The sequence below is a fragment of the Barbus barbus genome (assembly GCF_936440315.1).
Source record: "Barbus barbus genome assembly, chromosome: 26".
Taxonomy (NCBI): Eukaryota; Metazoa; Chordata; class Actinopteri; order Cypriniformes; family Cyprinidae; genus Barbus; species Barbus barbus.
The window spans coordinates 140,764-162,403 of NC_136754.1; the positions used below are offsets into that span (position 1 = coordinate 140,764).

General features: G+C 37.6%; 2 protein-coding genes across 2 annotated transcripts; one reads left to right on the top strand and one right to left on the bottom strand.

Moving 5' to 3' along the window:
* Nucleotides 1–208: 208 nt before the first annotated feature.
* Nucleotides 209–7,568, bottom strand: LOC306846053 (ankyrin repeat domain-containing protein 34B-like). The gene is made up of 3 exons (XM_079379134.1): nt 7,459–7,568; nt 2,606–3,364; nt 209–1,266 (listed from the first exon to the last, which is right to left on the bottom strand). The coding sequence occupies exons 2-3, from the start codon at nt 3,360–3,362 to the stop codon at nt 863–865; spliced, it is 1,161 nt and encodes a 386-aa protein (XP_079235260.1). The 5' UTR covers nt 3,363–3,364; nt 7,459–7,568; the 3' UTR covers nt 209–862.
* A 2,127-nt stretch (nt 7,569–9,695) lies between these two features.
* LOC306846052 (inositol-3-phosphate synthase 1-A-like) lies at nt 9,696–18,756 on the top strand. Its single transcript, XM_079379133.1, has 11 exons — nt 9,696–9,946; nt 10,142–10,265; nt 10,445–10,606; nt 11,961–12,090; nt 12,170–12,363; nt 14,106–14,255; nt 14,344–14,559; nt 15,623–15,787; nt 16,336–16,449; nt 16,723–16,940; nt 18,043–18,756. The coding sequence occupies exons 2-11, from the start codon at nt 10,152–10,154 to the stop codon at nt 18,236–18,238; spliced, it is 1,659 nt and encodes a 552-aa protein (XP_079235259.1). The 5' UTR covers nt 9,696–9,946; nt 10,142–10,151; the 3' UTR covers nt 18,239–18,756.
* The last annotated feature ends 2,884 nt before the right edge of the window (nt 18,757–21,640 follow it).

A 21,640-nucleotide genomic window follows, 5' to 3' on the forward strand; every position in this document is an offset into this window, starting at 1 on the left:
TTAACTTGCAATACATCAAATTATGGGAGTAAAATGAGCTGCAAATGTGGTTTCATGTTGACTTATGATATGAAATCTTTTATTGTATTTGTTCAGATTGTGCTTCAGAAAAACACATGATTTTATAGCAGCTGGAAAGGAAATCAATGTTTGTTGGCTTTATTTTTATGAGCAAACGCTGAGAAGTTGAACACGATGAACTGTTTTTAGATGCAAAATGTTTTTATTAATAACCAACAATAAAACAAGATTTTTCCATGTATTTATCTTCAAACAGTGTTTTACAGGTTCAAGTGATTTAATTGTCTGCTTTCTTTAGTGGCTTTATTTTTATGACCAAAAGCTGAGAAGTTAAACATAATGATCTGATCAAATGCTGTTTTTTTTTCTTATTTATTTCTCTAAAACGGTGTATTAATGATATGTACACTACCAGTCAAAAGTAATTATAGAAATTAATACTTTTATTTAGTAAGGAATCAAAAGTGATGATAAATGCATTTATATAATGTTACAAAAGATTTCTATTTCAGATAATTGCTTTCTTTTGAACTTTCTATTCATCAAAGAAACCTCTTAGAAATCCACTAAGCTGTTTTCAACATAATAAAAGTTTTTGAGCAGCAAATCAGAATGATTTCTTTGAAATCAGCTTTGAAATCACAGAAATAAATTACATTTTAAAATATATTCAAATAGAAAACAGTTATTTTAAATAGAAAAAAATATTTCAAAATTTTATGCTGTATCAAATAAATGGCTTGGTGAGCAGAAGAGACTTCTTTAAAAAAGCATTAAAAATCTTACTGTTCCGAAAGGTTTGACTGGTAGTGTAATTGTCTTGGTTTTATTGGAAGACACTTCACAACAGGTAGAGCATCTCCGAGCTTTCCTTCTGTGTTATTTGCTCGAGTTGAACCGAGTGACGGCGGGACGGACCGTGAGCTTCCCGTCTGAGAGGAGCTGAGGCTGGGATGGGATCTCTGCACACGTTCCTCACGGAAACACTGGGAAGAGGAGGCAAGAATCCGCCGTGAGCTCTCTCCTTCTTTCTGTTCGCTGTGTGGAGCTCGTGAAGCCCGTCGGGAGGCGCCAGCAACAGAGAACTGCTCCTGTAGATGGAAGGGAACCTGGAAGCGCAGGGATCCCGGTGCAAGTGAGTGTCGGATCCGGACAGCGTGAGTTTAAGGGCCGGTGGCTGAAGAAGATCTGGAAGCGTGTTTCTTCTGCTCTGCAGCTGCTCTGATTCGGATTTAAACTTCAAATCTGTTTGTTGGAAACAGGATGGGTTAACATGGAACGGGGCCCTTTTCTCAGCACTAGTCTCCCAGGTGAAAAAAAAGTGCACTTTCATAATGTGCACTAATTTTGTACTTAATGTAGGCCTACTAAAAATGATTATTTAGTACTTAATTGTGACCTTGGACCACAAAACCAGTCATAAGGGTCAATTTATAGAGATTTATACATCAATCTTTATACATCAATCAGATTATACAATCTGAATAAATAATCTTTCCATTGGTGTATGGTTTGTTAGGATAGGACAATATTTGGCTGAGATACAACTATTTGAAAATCTGGAATCTGAGGGAGCAAAAAAATCTAAATATTGAGAAAATCTCCTTTAAAGTTGTTCAAATTAAGTTCTTAGCAATGCATATTACTAATCAAAAATAAAGTTTTGATATATTTACTGTAGGAAATTTACTAAATATCTTGATGGAACATGATCTTAATATCCTAATGATTTTTGTCATAAAAGAGAAATGTATAATTTTGATCCATACAATGTATTGTTGGCTATTGCTACAAATATACCTGTGCTACTCATGAGTGCTTTTGGGGTCATAAGTAGTATAATTTTGGGACACCATGAATATGAACTAAAATTGGCTTTGAACATACTATTGCTGTATTTACAAAATCTATTTAGTCACCACTTAAATTGTAGTACACTTGGGTGTACTAGTGTATGAAAGATGGGTTCAAGTGTACTACAAGTGATAATTAAATACATTTATTTTTTAAATACAGAGATAGTATGTTAAAAGCACATTTTAGTTAATATTCATGGTGTCCCAAATTAACACAGTTGAGTACACTTAGATGATCTTAAGTTTATCCTAAGAACTACTAAAGAATCATTTTTAGTATAGGCCAATTAAGTACAAAATTAGTGTGTGAAAATAGAGAAGTTTAGGTATATTATGGAAGTGCACTTTTTTCACCTGGGCTTTAATACACCCCAATCTCAGAAAAAAATCTAATTTAAAAATATTTGGGTTAAGCAAACTCTTAAGAGTTTGGACAACAGTTAAAAAAAACAAAAGACAAGAGGAGTGGCAACCTTTATCAAGAGCTATGTCCATAGCAGATAACCCTGAGTTTCTACCCTCCAGGTGGGATGCTAGCACTAATTACCACATCAAATTAATTCAAGTAGACTACTTTACAATAGTGTGGTTCAAAAACACTATAGTATTTACTATAAATTAATATTCGTGAATTTTTCGTCAAGGGATGTTTAGTTCATTGTTTGTATCTTGCTTTATTATATAAAAATAAAGTTAAAAGAAGAAGAAATCATTTTTTTGTAACTCACAGGAGGGAAGAGAACACCCGTCCTCTTGGTTTTCCTCCTCTTCTGTGTTTTTCTCGTAGCTCTGGCTGAGATGCGCCAGGTTTTGGATGGCCAGCCAAGGCTCCGAGCGCAAACGCTGCCGGCAGTGAGTCTCGCTCCTCAGGAGGACAGGAGAAGCCTGCCCGCCTCCTCGAAAGTTAAAGATGTTCTCGCCCTCAGAGTTGGGAGAGTTGGTCTTGAGCTCGATGTCGGAGGGCGACATGCAGGAGACGGGCGAGCTGTCGAGCGACGGAGGGGTGTTCGGGTCACAGCTCAGATCGGTGGCTATAATGATGATGTCTCGTCCCCGAGCTCTGCAGGCGTCCATCAGCACTGTAAGTGTGTCCTGATTGTGGGCGTTAATAGCATAAACGAGGGCCGAGGCTCCGGCGTAGTCCTCTGTACTGGGATCAGCACCCGCCGCGGTCAGAGCCGACGCCACGTCCGGCCCGGCGCGCTCCATGCAGGCGTACATCAGAGCCGTGCGGCCCGTCTTGTCCTGGATGTTCGGGTCAGCCTGGTTGTGGAGGAGATACTGAATGAGTCTGAGCATGCTGGATCCGGACTGATCACCCCGCAGAGCTCGGCAGGCGGCCAGCAGAGGCGTCTCTCCTCGCTGGTTTCTCTCGTTGACCTGCGCTCCTCCTTCCACCAGAAGACGAACCAAGCGCAGTTTTCCCAGCTGAGCGGCGCTGATGAGCGGACTGTCGTCTAACAGGTAATCCGGTGACTCTGTCATGACTGCGTCAATGAAAGCAAAATCACAGTCAATTCAAGTTTAAAACATGTAATAGCAACGTTTTCTCTCACAATTATGTTTTTTTCTTGCAATTGCAGGTTTATACAGTGGTGGGCAGCCAAAATGATTAGAACACTAGTATTTTCAGCAGCTAAAAAAATGGTTTAAAAAAATCTTTTGCTGTAGTTTGTCAGGAAGAAATATCAGTTTACATTTCCAAATATTAATTTTGCCATTAATTGTAATAATCCAGTGAGATTGTTGTGCTCCACACAGAGTTTTGATCTGATCATCATCCAGTCTGTCTGGAATGACATGAAGAAACAGAACAAACTGAGACAGACTAGAGACAGAAGAACTGCATGCGCTGATTTGTGACTGCGTGTTTTGAGTTTGAGCTTCATCAAGTTGATTCTTTATCGTCTATGTATTAAGTAAATTTGATATTAAGTCAGAATTATGACAAAAATATTATAATTGACATAAGAAGTGAGTATATAAATCATAAATGAGAGTAAAAAGTTAAAATCATGCCATACTACGGAAAACTATAGAATTACGAGATAGTCAAAATTATGGTATTTATAAAGTGTTTTTGCGAGTTTGTCGCAATTCAGACCTTTTTTTCGAATTTACATTTCTAATTTGAGATCAAAAGTAAAAACAAATTAGAATAAAAAGTCAAAAATCAGAATTAAAAAGTCAAGCTTATGACAAAACGTCATAATTATTGCATAAAAAGTGAAATCTCAAAATTACGAAAAAGTGTCAAAAATAAAAACAATGTGTAATAATTGACTAAAATATGAAATTATGAGAAAGTCAGTTGTGAGAAAGTCATCTCATGAGACAAAGTAGAAATTATGAGATAAAAAGACAAAATTGTCAAAATTGTGACAGTCATAATAAGTAAAAGTCATAATTATGAGAAAGTCAGACTTATTGTCACATGTCGGTTTTCCTTTCAGTTCTGTTTTGACCTTATTTGGTAGTTCCTGTTCTGATTTAGTTAATTAGTAATCATCATTTAGTCTTGTCACCTGTGTTTGATTAATTATCTAGTTTGCTCCTTTGTTTCCTGTTTCTTTATAAGCATTCAGTTTTGTCCCAATCCTTGTCGGATCTTAAGTTTACAATGGTTTTATGTGAGTTGATGCTAAATAAAGATATCTTTTGTTATTCATCATCGTGGGCGCCGATTACTACAACCACCAACCGTTACAGAAGATCCGACCGCCAACTAAAGACGAGATCAACGCTCAAGATGCTTGAGCTTGTGCCCGTCGTTTGCGGGGGTTCACGCCGCCGTTCGCGGCTCGCCCCTGCCCGTTCTACGTGGGATGTTGGGCTGCCTGTCGCGGCTTACCCAGGCCACCCGTTTTGGGGAGAACGGGTCGCCATTCGCCGCTCGCCCATACCCACCGCCCAAAAGAAATTCGTCCCGCCTGAGACGCCGATGAATCTTCCGCCCGCGGCGAGGAGGATTCCGCCGCTAAGGGCGATGAACGTTGCGCCGTCCGCGCTGGAGAGGATCCCGCCGCCTATAACGGTTCACCCTGAACCACCGAGGAAGGAAAAGCAGGTGCCGGTAGGGATTTTGATAGAGTTTGAGGGCATGTCAGTCCCTCCAGTGCCTGCTCCTCGCCAGTGCCATCCAGTGCCTGCTCCTCGCCAGTGCCATCCAGTGCCTGCTCCTCGTCTGTGCCCTCCTATCCCTGCACCTCGCAAGAGGGTCCCGTCCAGCCCACCTGAGTTCCCGCTGGTCCCGTCCAGCCCACCTGAGTTCCCGCTGGTCCCGTCCAGCCCACCTGAGTTCCCGCTGGTCCCGTCCAGCCCACCTGAGTTCCCGCTGGTCCCGTCCAGCCCACCTGAGTTCCCGCTGGTCCCGTCCAGCTCACCTGAGTTCCCGCTGGTCCCGTCCAGCCCCGCGCCTCCCGTGCGCCCTCTAATGTCCGCGCTACAAGAGCGTCCCTTTGAATCCGCGCTGCCAGAGCGCCCCCAAGTGTCCGCGCTGCAAGTGCGCCCTCCTGCGTCTCCGCTGGTCCCGTCCAGCTCTCCTTCGTCTCCACTGGTTCTATCCAGCTTCGCGCCTCCCGTGCGCCCCCAAGTGTCCGCGCTGCAAGAGCGCCCCCAAGTGTCCGCGCTGCAAGAGCGCCCTCGAAAGTCCGCGCTGCAAGAGCGCCCTCGAAAGTCCGCGCTGCAAGAGCGCCCTCCTGCATCTACGCTGGTCCCGTCCAGCTCTCCTTCGTCTCCGCTGGTTCCGTCCAGCTCCGCGCCTCCCGTGCGCCCCCACGAGTCCGCTCCTCCCGTGCGCCTCCAAGTGCCCGCTCCTCCAGAGCGCCCTCAAGTGCCCGCTCCTCCAGAGCGCCCTCAAGTGCCCGCTCCTCCAGAGCGCCCTCAAGAGCCCGCTCCTCCAGAGCGCCCTCAAGAGCCCGCTCCTCCAGAGCGCCCTCAAGAGCCCGCTCCTCCAATGTGGCCCCCAGAGGGGAACTTTCCCAAAGAAATTTTGGGGGGGGGCCATATAGCCGCAGTTTGTGTGGCCAGGCCAAAGGCCAAGGCCACAAAGGATCCAGATCCATCATGGCCTCCCAAGGACCCCGATCCGCCATGGTCTCCCGAGGACCCCGATCCGCCATGGTCTCCCGAGGACCCCGACCCGCCATGGCCGCCCAAGGATCCCGATCCGCCAAGGCCACCCGAATCTCCAGTCCCGCCATGGCCTCCCGAATCTCCAGTCCCGCCATGGCCTCCCGAATCTCCAGTCCCGCCATGGCCTCCCAAGGCCCCTGATCCGCCCTGGAGGCTTCCCTGTTCTCCTCCCTGTCCTGATCCTATGCCAGCCTCCAGGACGCCCGCCCCCCCTCCCCGATGTTACTGTTACGGTGCGGGATGCACCTACCGGGAGGGGGGCGATATCTGTCACATGTCGGTTTTCCTTTCAGTTCTGTTTTGACCTTATTTGGTAGTTCCTGTTCTGATTTAGTTCATTAGTAATCATCATTTAGTCTTGTCACCTGTGTTTGATTAATTATCTAGTTTGCTCCTTTGTTTCCTGTTTCTTTATAAGCATTCAGTTTTGTCCCAATCCTTGTCGGATCTTAAGTTTACAATGGTTTTATGTGAGTTGATGCTAAATAAAGATATCTTTTGTTATTCATCATCGTGGGCGCCGATTACTACAACCACCAACCGTTACACTTATGAGATAAAATAATAATTCTGACATAATCAAAATTATGGCATAAATGGCTAAATGCCATAATTTTTTACTATCATAATTGACTTAGTAATCATAATTATAACTTACCGCATAATTGACTTAGTATGCAATAATTTCAACTTTTATCTCATAATTGAGATAAAAATGACATACTAAGTCAGTTAAGAATTATGAAAAATTATGATAAAGCTGACAATTGACTTATGTCATATTAATGATTTAGTATGTAATAATCTCATAATTGAATATATCATTATTTTGAATTTTGTCATTTTGCAAGATTTTTTTCTTATCTGGTGGAAATGGGTTTCCATATAAATTCATTTGCAAGCACTGCAAAAATAATGTTTAATTTGACGACTATATTTTTGTTTAACCCAGCACATATTCAACATTTTACTGCTCATCAGATACACATGAAAACACACATGAATAGCAACAGAGTGTTGAAAGGGTTAAATGATCTCCGATTGAAATGTCGAAGGGCGGCACAACAAAAGCATCAGATCACAGCTTTGAAATGCCTTCATCTCTTTAGGTGTGCGCTCTATTTTAAAACAGAACAGAGCTTGAAAGCAGCTGCTGACGCTCCTGTAAGAACACTGTGTAACTGTACTAACGGAGAGATTATGGTTTATGATAATCTCCAAGTCTCACAGTCTCGTCCATGGTGCACGGTAGTTTTAATCTTTACTGTCCTAAACAGATTTATAAGAATATTTTTCTTCAATCCCTTATTTGCTTGATAATCGTTGCTACGTTTTAGCACATTGTGTCCATAAATGCACATACTGATTATAATATGCAATTTTTAATTTTTAAAGTAAAGATATTTCATATATAATTATTTATTCTATTAATTATAATGTTATGTACCTGCAGATTTGGCTGAGATGATCCTTCGACACGAGCTGCACCTTGACCTGGAGCTGCTGCTGAAGTGAAGAGAGAACAGATGAATGTGTTTGTGTTGGTGAAGCTGACGTGTGTGTGTGTGTGTGTGTGTGTGTGTGTGCCCTCTGTGTGTCACTCGCACTGAAGAGTACCAGTCTTTACTGGTCAGCTCTCATAGACATTTTTAAACAAATTGTATCTGACTTAGAGGAATAGTTCAGCCAAAAATGAAAATTTACTCACCCTAAGACCATCCAAGATCAGGAGGAGTTTATTTCTTCATCAGGTTTGTAGAAATGTGTCTCTGCATCAGTGTCTCAGCAATGGATGCTCTGCAGTGAATGGGTGCCGTCAGAATGAGAGTCCAAACAGCTGATAAAAACACCACAATAATCCACACCACTCCAGTCCATCAGTTAACATCTGGAGAAGACAAAAGCTGATGATCATGTTTAAAGCAACTAATAACAATTTGATTGGTTCCACTCATAATGGCCTGACTTGCAGCTGACAGTTTTCCCAGTTTATGGCTACGGGATTCATGACACTCATTCCAGTCTCCTCTCAGGTCTTGACCTTCATAGAACCATGAGCACACTCAGGACATACAGTACTGTATATATATATATATATATATATATATATATATATATATATATATATATATATGTCAACATCAGCATATTATTTTAAGAGAATAAAATAGGAATTAAATCCCTAACACTTCCATTATCAGTCTTTTAAAGAAAACATTTTATTCTCCGCCACAGCTGTTAAATATACAGATCCCATTACATCAGAATCAAATATACAGATGTTTTGACTTTGTGTTCAATAGATCCATGCAAGACCCCTGAAATACTGTTTTTGATCACACTAGGAGAAAAGTACCAGTATCATCCCTGCTGAGGAAAAACAGCTTGCAGAGTTGTAAAAATGACTGCTTATAAATATATTCACACCTGCATTCAAAAAAGTGAAAATATTTGTTTCTGCAGCAAATTTGTACATTTCCACCTCCACATTATCACTGTTTATTGAATGAACGTCTGATTTTTTTTGCTGAATCAATTGCTGATGCAAAGTAAAAGATTCTAGCCTATAATTACCAACTTTTGATTTTCTTTTCAGACATTTGCGAATCAAATAGTTTTGTTGCAACTTATGCATAAAAAGTATATGCATTTCTGTTTTGTTCTTTCACGTCTTTATTTGAGGTGATATAACAGGCAGTATAGTGGATGTTTTGCAGTAGATGATGTTTGAGCTCTAACACTCACTCATGCATCTTTAATAACACAGTACTGTTAACATATATATATATATATATGTATATATGTACGCCGTCTGATTACAGAAACAAAAGCAAGTCAACATACCGACAGTCTTGAGAGAAAGTGGAAGGAACTTTCTCAACACTATCAGTATTTTTCCACAGTCTGTGGGAACCTTGAGTTTCTAGAACAGTCTGATTGTCCTTCACTAACTCAGTACATTTCCACTGTCTCAAAGTGCTTGAAAAATGTCCTTGGATTCTCAGCAGAGACACAACATTTTTCTTATCTGTTTTGAAATGTGTTTACATGCCTGATCCTTCACACAATTCCTGTCTAGGGCTGGATGACCAGATATCATGGGATAAAGACATTAGAAACAATGCATTCTGATGCGAGGATTGCAAATGCTGTTTAGAAATGAATTCTATTTATTTATTTGTTTGCAATGCATCTAAATTGTGCCCTTTTAATGCGAGGAAATGCTGAGAATTTAATGTTTTCCCCAGCTTTGCTTAGATTATGTCTTCTCATATTTAATATCTGATAATATTTTTACTATCCGTTAAATAAATAAAATAAAATATATAAATGCATAAAATAAATCTAAAAATATTAAATATTTAAATGCTTAATATTAGAAGAATAGGCTAAAATTTAGCATCACTTCTGATGCAAGGATTGCTGAGAAATGAATGTTATTCTAAATAAATTGTTTCTTCATTATTAATAATAAAATATATTAAACATTAATAAAATATATTGAATATAAATATTAATTTATTTTTTGCATGTGAAGGGGTTAACCTTACACAAAGCGTTCTAATCAAGAAACTGCATTTCTTGTTGCATCGGTACACCATGAAATGCAAGTGAATCGTTTCATACGTGTATCTTACAGTCCAGATTGTTCCCTGATATCAATTCACTGCACGAACGGATCAGCTTTTGTCTTCCAGACTCCAGAAGCATCCATCCATCCTCACATTTTGGTGCACGAGTGGAAAAATCGAGAAGGCTTTGGTAACTCCGCCTCTGCCGGATAAAGCGAGAGCGGCGCGCGACGCACCGGCAGACGGAACCGGAGACGCGGAAGGTGATCCACCTGTAACTAGCGTTAGAAATACCTCTCAAGTCTTTTAATTGAAAGTCTGCAACCTTCATCCATTTCCTTCTGCTCGGAGAATATCATAAAGGTATGTCTGGTCCTAAAAAGAGTTTTATTATGTTGTATCTTATAGTAGCCTATTAGTATATTATTTAATAATAGGCTTTATATTAAATGCAATAGGCTGTATTTAATTAATGCATATTACACAAATGTTTATTGAATTGTCTTGTGGTATTAATGAGGTATTAATGAGTTTGCATCGTCTCTGTCATTGTTGCAGGTTGTTTATCATGCCTGTGAAAGTTCGTATCAACAGCGCCGATGTGAAATACACTGAGAAACACATCGAGTCGCGTTACTGTTACCACACTGCCTCTGTGCGCAGAGATGGAGACGCGTTCACTGTGAGTCTCTCAACCCTTTAAACTCATGCATTTCTGCTTTGTGCAATGCTGAAGGCAATACAACTTTATATTTCCGAGTCTGAATCAGAAAGTTGCATTGCATTTTCTTCCTCCTTTGGGTAGTTGCGTATGATGCAGCTACTGGTAAACAAGTGTTTTGCATGTTTTATGTTAATAAGGTGACGCCCTCCAACACCGAGTTCACCTTCCGCACCGAGAGGAAGGTGCCCAGGCTGGGTGTGATGCTGGTGGGATGGGGTGGAAATAACGGCACCACGGTCACAGCTGCGGTCCTGGCCAATAAACTGGGTCTGACCTGGAAAACCAAGACCGGCCTGAAGGTACAAATTTAGCAAAGTGTATCAATGCTTTTTAAGTTCACACACAGGCATTACATTAGACATCAAGTAGACACTAAATACAGTACAAAAAATGTCTTAAAATTAAGCATGAACATTTCTAAATAGCTACTACCAATAATAAATATTAATAATAAAACACTTAATACATATAATATAATGCAAGAAACACAATAATACAAATTTGATAGAATTAATATACATTTTGTAATAAAATTTATATATTATTATGTAATATTAATTTACTATTATATAATAATAATGTATTATTTAATATTTTTTAAATGCACAAAAAAGGTGACAAGCTAATTTATTTTGCATGATTATATAAAAATAGCTCTCTTTGTTTTAGATTTCATTTAGCACATTTTCCCTTCTGCCCAACCTGTGAAAAACACTGCCTTAAAGCAGCATGATTTTTAGTAGAATTAAATAAAGATACTTCTGGATAAACTGACATTTCTGCTTTTTATCATTTTAATATATCTGATTTCAGACCATCCATTCTTTTGCAATTGTGCATTATAAATTAGGCCTATTGAAATAACCCAGAAAACACATTTTTTTTTCTAAGAACGTTTTGCTAATGTTATTTGCATAATGTTACCATTATGTTATGAAAATGTTCTGTTATTTCAAAACGTTTAGGTTTTATGTCTTAAAAATGTCTTTTTACAAACATTTTTAATTTTTATCATTTTGCACACATTATAGGAATGTTACTTTTGAACGTTCTCTGAATGTTCTGAAACAAGTTACATTTAAAAAACAGATGAACATCCAACTAAAATGTTTAAAAAGCAACATAAGGGGGGAAAGGGAAGTGGTGTGTGGCCAAGTATGGTGACCCATACTCAGAATTTGTGCTCTGGATTTAACCCATCCAAGTGCACACACAGTAGTGAACATACACCCGGAGCAGTGGGCAGCCAATGCTACGGTGCCCGGGGAGCAGTTGGGGGTTTGGTGCCTTACTCAAGGGTCTCACCTCAGTCGTGGTATTGAGGGTGGAGAGAGTGTTGGTTATTCACCCCCCCACCTACAATCCCTGCCGGACCTGATACTCAAACCCACAACCTTCGGGTTACAAGTCCAACTCTCTATCCATTAGGCCACGACTGCCCTGTTAATAACAATGTATAGATATTATTTTTGTGCTAACACTTTGAGAACATTGTTAAAGACCAGATAACATTGAATGAACATTCTATTAACGCTACGTATAGATATTATACATAAATGAACATTCTATTAACGCTACTGGAAGAACGTTTGTTCATAACGTCCAGAGAACCTTGCCAGAACGTTTTGAGAATGTTTGAATCATCATTTTCAGAAAGCAAATTACTACGGCTCGTTGCTGGAGTCATCTACGGTGTGTCTGGGATCTGGTCCGGATGGAGAGGTTTACGTTCCCTTCCGAGATCTGCTGCCGATGGTGCATCCCAATGACATTGTGTTTGACGGTAAATATATTAGGCTCTCGTGATCTGGCGCTCTGTTTGTGGTTGTGCAGTAATGACTGAAGCTGTAATATCTGCGCAGGCTGGGATATCTCGTCTCTGGACCTCGGCAGAGCCATGGAGCGCGCTCAGGTTCTGGACTGGAGTCTGCAGGAGAAGCTCCGGCCACACATGAACCAGCTCAAACCCAGACCCTCTGTCTACATCCCAGATTTCATAGCTGCTAACCAGGAGCAGCGGGCCGACAACCTCATCAGAGGAAACAAAGCAGAACAGGTGAGGAACTGTATTAAATATATCAGCAACACTGTATAAGAAGAATTCACATTAGTTAACTAAATCACTAAAATGTTAAAATTAATTTTAGTTTTGTGCATTGCTGAATGCAATGCAAATTTATTTTTCTTTATTGTTTTATTAGTGCTGGGCAACGATTAATCATGAATATTAAAGTTTTTGTTTATATAATATATGTGTGTACTGTCTAAATTTATGTCTATATAAAGACACACATACGGTATATATTTTAAAAATATTTACATTATATATTTATATTCATATAATTGATATTATATATTTATACACATGTGTCCCTGCAGCACAAAAGCAGTCATGAGTAACACAGGTATATCTGTAGCAATAACCAACAATATATTGTATGGGTCAAAATTATACATTTCTCTTTTATGACAAATATCATTAGGATATTAAGATCATGTTCCATGAAGATATTTTGTAAATTTCCTACCATAAATATATTAAAACTTCATTTTTTTATTAATAATATGCATTGCTAAGAACCTCATTTGAACAACTTTAAAGGAGATTTTCTCAATATTTAGATTTTTTTGCTCCCTCAGATTCCAGATTTTCAAATAGTTGTATCTCAGACAAATATTGTCCTATCATAACAAACCATACATCAATGGAGAGATTATTTATTCAGCTTCAGATGATGTATACATCTCAATTTAAATATATTGACCCTTATGACTGGTTTTGTGCTCCAGGGTCACATATTTAATATATAAACAAAACATATTTTTCTTAAATATATACATGCATGTGTGTATTTATATATACATAATAAATATATACAGTACACACAAATATTATGTACACAAATCTTTTATTTTAGATGCCATTAATTGTGATTAATCATTGCCCAGCAATATTTATTTTTTATTTATTTATTTTTTTCATAAAGTTGCATTGCATTCTCTTCCTTTTTGGGTGGTTGCATACATGCATACAACATTTGAAAGTACTTTGCATGTACAGTATAACTAAATTACTCAAATTAATTTGAGTTCATAAATAAAAAATGCTTTAGAATTATTTTTCATTGTTAGTTCATGTTAATGAATGTTAACAAGTGAAACTTTATCACAGTACATTTTTACACAAATTGTACAAATTTTTCTGCACTCATATAATATTTAGTTTGACATTTTGATTTATGAACATCTCTCTCTCTCTCTCTCTCTCTCTCTATATATATATATATATATATATATATATATATATATTTATAATGTCACCTTGGACCACAAACCCAGTAATAAGGGTCAATTTGAAATTGAGATTTATACATAATCTGAAAGCTGAATAAATAGTATTTAAATAATATAATTGGACAATATTTGGCTGAGATACAACTATTTGAAAATCTGGAATCTGAGGGAGCAAAAAAATCACAATATCCTTTAATGTTGTTCAGATTAAGTTCTTAGCAATGCATATTACTAATCAAAAATTAATTTTGATATATTTACGGTAGTAAATTTACTAAATATCTTCATGGAACATGATCTTAATATCCTAATGATTTTTGGCATAAAAGAGAAATGTATAATTTTGATCCAAACAATGTATTGTTGGCTATTGCTACAAATATACCTGTGTTATTTATGACTGTTTCTGTGCTGCAGGGACACATATATAAGTATATATATTGTGTGTTTGTTGAGTAAATGTATAAATCTGGATGTTTGAAATATTCTTGTGTCCTGTTTTAGGTGGCTCAGATCCGCAGAGATATCTGTGATTTCAGAAAGAAGAGCGGCGTGGATAAAGTCATCGTTCTCTGGACCGCAAACACCGAGCGATTCTGTGACGTGATTACTGGAGTCAACGACACTGCAGAGAACCTGCTCAACACCATTCAGGCAAGCCTGATAAAAACACTGATGTGTACTGAATCAGAATCAGTCAGAATCACTGGTATTAATGATTTCTGGGATGTTTGTGTCTCAGAGGGGAGGTGAAGTGTCTCCCTCCACCATGTTTGCGGTGGCCAGTATTCTGGAGGGCTGCGCCTACATTAACGGCTCGCCACAGAACACGTTTGTCCCCGGAGCCGTGGATCTGGCCCTCCAGCACGGCGTCTTCATCAGTGGAGACGACTTCAAATCCGGACAGACCAAACTCAAGTCTGTGCTGGTGGACTTCCTGATCAGCGCTGGAATCAAGGTGAGAGAAACACATTAAATATCTGAAACATTAACACTTGCATTAGTGTCCCATTATTTCATTTAAGCAGTAAATGCACAAATATAATTTAGGTAACATTTAACAATAAAGTGCATTGACTAAAATGAGCCAACAAAGAACAATTTACTTTTTCTAATCCAGTTCTTTTGCATTTTAATTTTTCCACATTCCATTTTTAATTTTCCATTTGAATTTTTCTGGATTCTGTCTTAATGGTTAATTTTAGGACCCTATGAAATCCATTTTATTTCCCCCCCGATTTCTGCTTTATTTTTTCCCAAATTAAATTTATGTTTTACATTTTATGCATTATAATTTTTCCTATTTTAATTTTTCTGGGTTCCACTTTATCGGTTTTAATTTTTCTGGATTAAATTAAATGTTAATTTGTAATTTGTTACAGTACTTATTTATTAATCTTTGTTAACAGTAGTTCATTGTTAGTTCAGCTCAAATCCATTAAATAATATTAACAGATTCTACTTTTGATTTTAATAATTTATTAGTAAAAGTTGAAATGAACTTGACCTAGGGTATTTAAATGCTTTAGAATTATTTTTATTGTTGCTAATGTTAAATAATGGAACCTTATTGTAACATTGTACCATAATTTTCTTCTTCAGAAGAAAATTATTAGATATGTTTCAGTAAATTATCACATTACATTTTTATACTGTTCATTCAATACATTTTTTACACACATTGTAGTGTTGTTGTTGTTTTTTTGGATGCATATACAATTATTTTGACCTCTTGATTGACAATCATTCATTTTTTAACCTTAAGCACCTCATTTCACTGGTAATTTTTTTTTAGATTAAAATTTTGTACAATATTTATGAAAAGTGCCATAGGTATATATTCTGGAAAATCATCAATATAATATTAAATATTTCTTCTGTTATTTTATTATATCAAATATTCTATATTTTTGTAATACATAAATTATATATTATTATTGTGTTATTTATATCATATATTTTATATTATGTGAAATATTCTATATTGCATATTATTAAAAAAATTAAATTGTAATTTTCAGCCAACTTCTATAGTGAGTTATAATCATCTTGGCAACAACGACGGCCTGAATCTGTCGGCGCCGCAACAGTTTCGCTCTAAAGAAATCTCCAAGAGTAACGTGGTGGATGACATGGTGCAGTCGAACCCTGTACTGTTCCGACCCGGGGAGAAACCTGACCACTGCGTGAGTCTGACACTATATTACATATACACTACTGCTCAGAGGTGTGATTTAAAAACTATTTATTCAGCAACGATGCATTAAACTGATCAACAGTGACAGTAAAGACATTACTAATGTGACAAAAGATTAAATAAATGCTGTTCTTTTGAACTTTCTATTCATCTGTGAATCCTGAAACATAAAATGCATCATGGTTTCCACAAAAATATTGTGCAGCACAACTGTGTTCAACATTGATAATAATCAGAAATGTTTGTTGAGCAGTAAATCAGTATATTATTATGATTTCTGAAGATCATGTGACACTGAAGACTGGAGTAATGATGCTGAAAATACAAATTACATTTATTTTACATTGCAATAATATTTCACAAGCTTTACTGTATTTTTGATCAAATAAATGTAGCTTTCATGAGCAGAAGAGGCTAAAACATTATAAATCCTACAGATGCTCTTTTGAACTGTACGGTAGATCAGCTCAGATGTGTAAATGCTAACAGGAGATCGCTGCAATGCATAAATAACGTCTGACTGGTTTGTCTGAACAGGTGGTTATTAAATATGTGCCCTATGTGGGCGACAGCAAGCGTGCGATGGATGAGTACACTTCAGAGATCATGATGGGAGGAACAAACACCATCGCTCTGCACAACACCTGTGAGGTGAGATCATCACAGATCACTAAACACTGGGCTTTTCAATTTTAATTTTTCTGCATTCTCTTTTAATGGTTCAATTAAAGGTTACATGTTAATCAAAAAGCATGGGTAGTTAATTGAAATCATGAAGCTCATACAATTTAACAATAATTTATTAAAAGTTTATAAAAAATGACATTTTTAGGGCCCTGTGTAATCTGTTTTATTATTTCCTAAAACGTACGGCTAATGCACCAGTCACATTTGTGTATGCATCTGTCATCTGCTTGTGTCCAGGACTCTCTGCTGGCCAGTCCCATTATTCTGGATCTGGTGATCCTGACAGAACTGTGTCAGAGAATCACGTTCTGCACTCAGCACGATCCGGTTTTCCAGGGCTTTCACAGCGTTCTGTCGCTGCTCAGCTTCCTCTTAAAAGCGCCGCTCGTGCCGCAGGGAGCGCCGGTGGTCAACGCCTTCTTCCGCCAGCGGGCGTGCATCGAGAACGTCATGAGGTCAGACCTCATTTTTATTTATATAGCACCATATAATTACAATGCTCGTTGTCCAAGGTGCTTTACAATTCAAAGATAAAACTAAATACCAAAAAAACACAATTAAGAGGAAAAAAAAGGCCATATATATACACATTATTTAAAAGCAACAGAGAATAAGTTTCTGCTTAAAAATGGACAGTGGTGCGGATCTAATGTGTTGTGGTCTAATATGGTCATGTGATCTAACCAGTCTGTGCGTCAACAATTTTGTTACTAAAATCAGCAACTTTTCAGACTAACAGACAATTTTTTTTTTATTTAATACTCTATTTTTAAAATTTATTTGGCAACTTTTAGCAACTTTTGTTAAGTGACCCAAACGATAAAATGTCACACATTTTCCATCTAAATTACACAAAAAGAGGAAACCAAAGATGCTTAGCAGTACACACATCACGTGAATTAAGTTAGCTGCTATTTGCAATTTAATAATAATTGAATAATTGTTAATTTATAATAAACCTTGTTAGCTTGTACTAGCGATTGTTGATAAGTTCGTAGGCTACAATGTAAGAAAAATACCTAGAAAAATGGAAAAGGTACTAGCAATTTTCCAAGACACATCCGTTATGCATTATCCATTGTAACCCTGTAACCCGAACACACAAAACACAATGCAGAATTTAAAATGCAGGTAAAAAAACCTGTGAAAAATCAATATGGAAAATTCCTTCATATTAACATAGTAGATTGTGCCCTATGTTTACAGACCCTTCTTAGAGTGCAGAATACTAAGTAACTACTAATACACTGCTTAAAAATATAATTGTTCAGAATGTTTTTCTAGTTTACAAACTAATAAAAAAACCTTAAATTGTTAAAAAATGTGTAAGTGTTCAATAATTCAATGTTGTATTTAAAATACAGTTATTATAGCATTTATATCATCTTACAAACAAATATAAATGAAGATATATAAAATATATTTTTGCTGAGATTTGATGCAGACACAATTTTGCATGACATCACAACGTCATTTAGCAACAAATTGACATTCCTTTAGCAACTTCCCCTGAAAATTGTGCATTATTGTTTAATGTGTTTGTTTGTGAATCTGCAGAGCGTGTCTCGGCCTGCCGCCGCAGAATCACATGCAGCTGGAGCACAAGATGAAGAGGAGCTTCATGCATTCAGATGAAAACCGCATCCATCATCCCGTCCTCATGAACGGAAAGATCGAGTGCTTCAACAGCTATCAGTCTGCCAAATACATCGACATTAACGACCATGAGAAGCTGCAACACACAATCTCGTAAAAACTTGCATACAAGACCAGCTAGATGTTTACTTCTGATTGCACTGTCTGAAGTCTGATTAAAGTCAAATCCAGATGCTTTCTTATGCATAGTCTTGCTTGATTTTTGTATTTGCACTTGAGTACTTGTTCTTGTTTAGCGAGTACTGTAATTCTGTATGAATATTCATCTATGCATTCCCTGATGTGGATTTTTTGCACTGTGAAACTCATCGTTTTTGTTTGTTGAACAAAATTAATTAATTCTTGAATAGTGAGAATTGTTGCATTTTGATGGTTTTCATTTGTATGTCTTCAAACAAACAAATAAACTGAAATATCGGTTTTATATCGGTAAATTTAGCTTTTAGTCTGGATTTTGTTTTGATAATTAAATGTTAGTAATCAGAAAGTATGTCTAATTAATTGAAATCATGAACCTTATTCAATTTCACAACTATTTCTTAAAAATTTAACAAAAAATAAATTTTAATTTTTTTTAAGGCCCAACTGGATGGAATAAAGAAATCTTTAGAATATAAGAAACAAAAAAAAAAAAAGTGAAAGAAATTCATGATGTCATGCCTCCTGAGACCCAGAAAAAATAAGTTTAGTGAATTTAGTATTTTTTCATGTCATTACATTGTTTAGAGCATAAGAAAAAAAAATGGAAAAATATAATTTTATTATTTAATGTTATGCTAGAGGACACCAGGACTCAGTTTTTCTAAAAAATAAAATGACATGAATAGACATGAAAAGGCAAAAACAATTCAAAATCAATTTTTAGGTTTCAGGATTTTTTTTTTATGTCAAACATTACAAATGTTATCTATACACTGTATATAATTTGCATATTAAAGTGCTGTTGAGACAGCATGTTGAAAAACGAAGTGTAGTAATGGGAGTTATAATTGGCCAGATTTTCATAATAATATCTAATATTTCATTAGTTTTGTCTCCCAAAATGTGTAATAAACACACTCACTGTCCTGGCGTCCTCTACAGCAGACATGTATCAAATTATGACTTGTTTCATAACAGGAAGTCTTATTTTAATTTGAAATCCCATAACATTTTCCTGAGATGTTGATTTATGACAAACAATTAGAAAATTAATCAGATTTAAATGATAATTACAAAATATCATATTTCCATTAGGATTAACTTTATCGCTAGATTAATGTCAGGCATCTTTAAAGAGCAAGGAGAGGGAGTGATCATGTGAAACATCCAATCATTTGGTATCTCTGAATAGCCCAGAATGTGCTCTAAAGGACTTCCAGACTTATAACTGTGGCATTTAAAATCTCAGAGAAATTCACTAATATATAATGTCCACTACAGAGACCAAAACTCCATAGCTGGGTGGGTTTCAGGAGGATATTGCCTACCAGAGATTGTTTTACTATCGGGAGATGAGAGGTTTTTATTTTTTATTTTTTTTATTGAAAGCTTGAAAAAACAATAACATCATTGTCAAATCATAACAATACAACAACAGTCCAGTGTCATTCAGTCTTTCAGTCCAGAGGAAGTGCCAAGTCCTTTAGCAAAGCCATTGTTCATATTGCTTTTAAGTTTGTAGAGAATGCAATAGATTCAAAATATATTTTCATTTCAAGTTTGAATCTAAAAAAAAAATAAGTCTGCATTTAGAAAATTTATGAATATGATATTTAACTAACAGGAAAATAAGATTTATGAAATGAGTATCATATTGGTTGTTATTAAGCCTCTCATTAAAAAAACACAACTTGACCCCAAAGATCTAGTTAATTACAGACCGATCTCGAATCTCCCTTTTCTGTCAAAGATACGAGAAAAAGCGGTATCCTCACAATTATATTCCTTCTTAGAGAAAAAAGGTATCTGTGAGGATTTCCAGTCAGGATTTAGACTGTCTCTGTCAGGGTTCTGTCACTTCGGTCTAGTTTATTCCTGGTTTTGTGACGGAGCCCTGACACTCCCTTGTCTTGTTTTCTGGTGAGCGCGTGGCTAAGAGTGTGCTCGAGCTGTGTGCTCTCTCGTCTGCGTGCTCTGTTTCATGTTGGGGCGTGGTGTTCGGATCCCGGCACTCCTGTCTTGTTCAGGCTCGGTTCTGGTTTCGTGTCGGGGTTCGGACACTCACGCTCCAGGTTTGTCTCGCTGTGGGAGCGTGAGATTTCGACTTCGCTCGTGCCATGCGCTCCTCTGTCCTCTGTGTGTGTGTTTTGTTCGGCACGCGGTTCGGTTTTGGCCGCGTGCTTTTTTCTCTTGTTCTGTGTGGCACGCAGCTTGTGTTTTTCACTGGATGCGTGCTTTCATGTTTGTCATGTTTTGTGAACATGCAACGTATGAGTCTCCTCATTAGCTGCGTGTTCGTGTCCGGTTTTGCACATGGTTAGTGATTGTTTTGCTGGCCATGTGCTTGTGTTTTTGTTTTGTTTGAGCACATGGCTTGTCTTGTTTGGTTCAATGTGCCATGTGCTCTCGTGTCAATTGTCTTGACCCCACCCACCTTGTTTCCTGATTATTGGTTAATTTGCCCCACCTGTGTTTACTCGTTACACTCCTCATTTGCTTCCTTTATAATCTCCTTGTGTTTGCAGTCCTGTGCCGGTTCGTCCTCGATGTTACCCTGTGTCCTGTCCTGTCCTGTCCTGTCCTGTCCTGTCCTGTCCTGTCCTGTCCTGTCCGTTTTCATAGTTTTTGTTTGTTGATATTATTTCATAATTAATAAAGCCCTATTTCCTCCTGCAAGTGAGTCCTCGCTCTCATCCCTTCACCCACACCTGAAAGTATCATACCTGCCGGACACCGCCACACAAATATGGATTTTTGTTAATGACTGTTCTCCTGACAGGATTTAACACAGAGTAGCCAGTTACAAAAGACACTGTAACAGTCTGTCACAGGCAATTCTAGTTGCATTTTTCATAAATTAATTTCTTAAATTATCCTTTGACTATGTTCTGGCCTGCCATCTAGTGGCAAAATTGTTTTTTTTTTTGGCATGATGCCAAACTTACTTGCCGACCCTTGACCTAGAATATCAAAATCAACTGCGGGCGGCAGATCCTTTTCCTATTTAGCGTCCAAACTCTGGAACAATCTACCTAACACTGTTCGGGAGGCAGACACACTCTGTTAATTTAAATCTAGATTATATACCCATCCCTTTAACCTGGTTTACACACAACACATTCTACTATTCAAATCAGTTAGGCTAGGTGTTAGGCTGCATTAATTAGATCAACCGGAACCGGGAACACCTCCCATAACACACAATGTACTTATATTGTAAGAAGAATGGCATCTATGTTAATATTAGTCTGTTTCTTTCTTGTTCCGAAGCCACCAGATCCAGTCCATATCCAGCCCAGATTGTGGATCAGCACCTAGAGATGACCTCTACAGCCCTGAATGTCAGCGGAGACCAGGA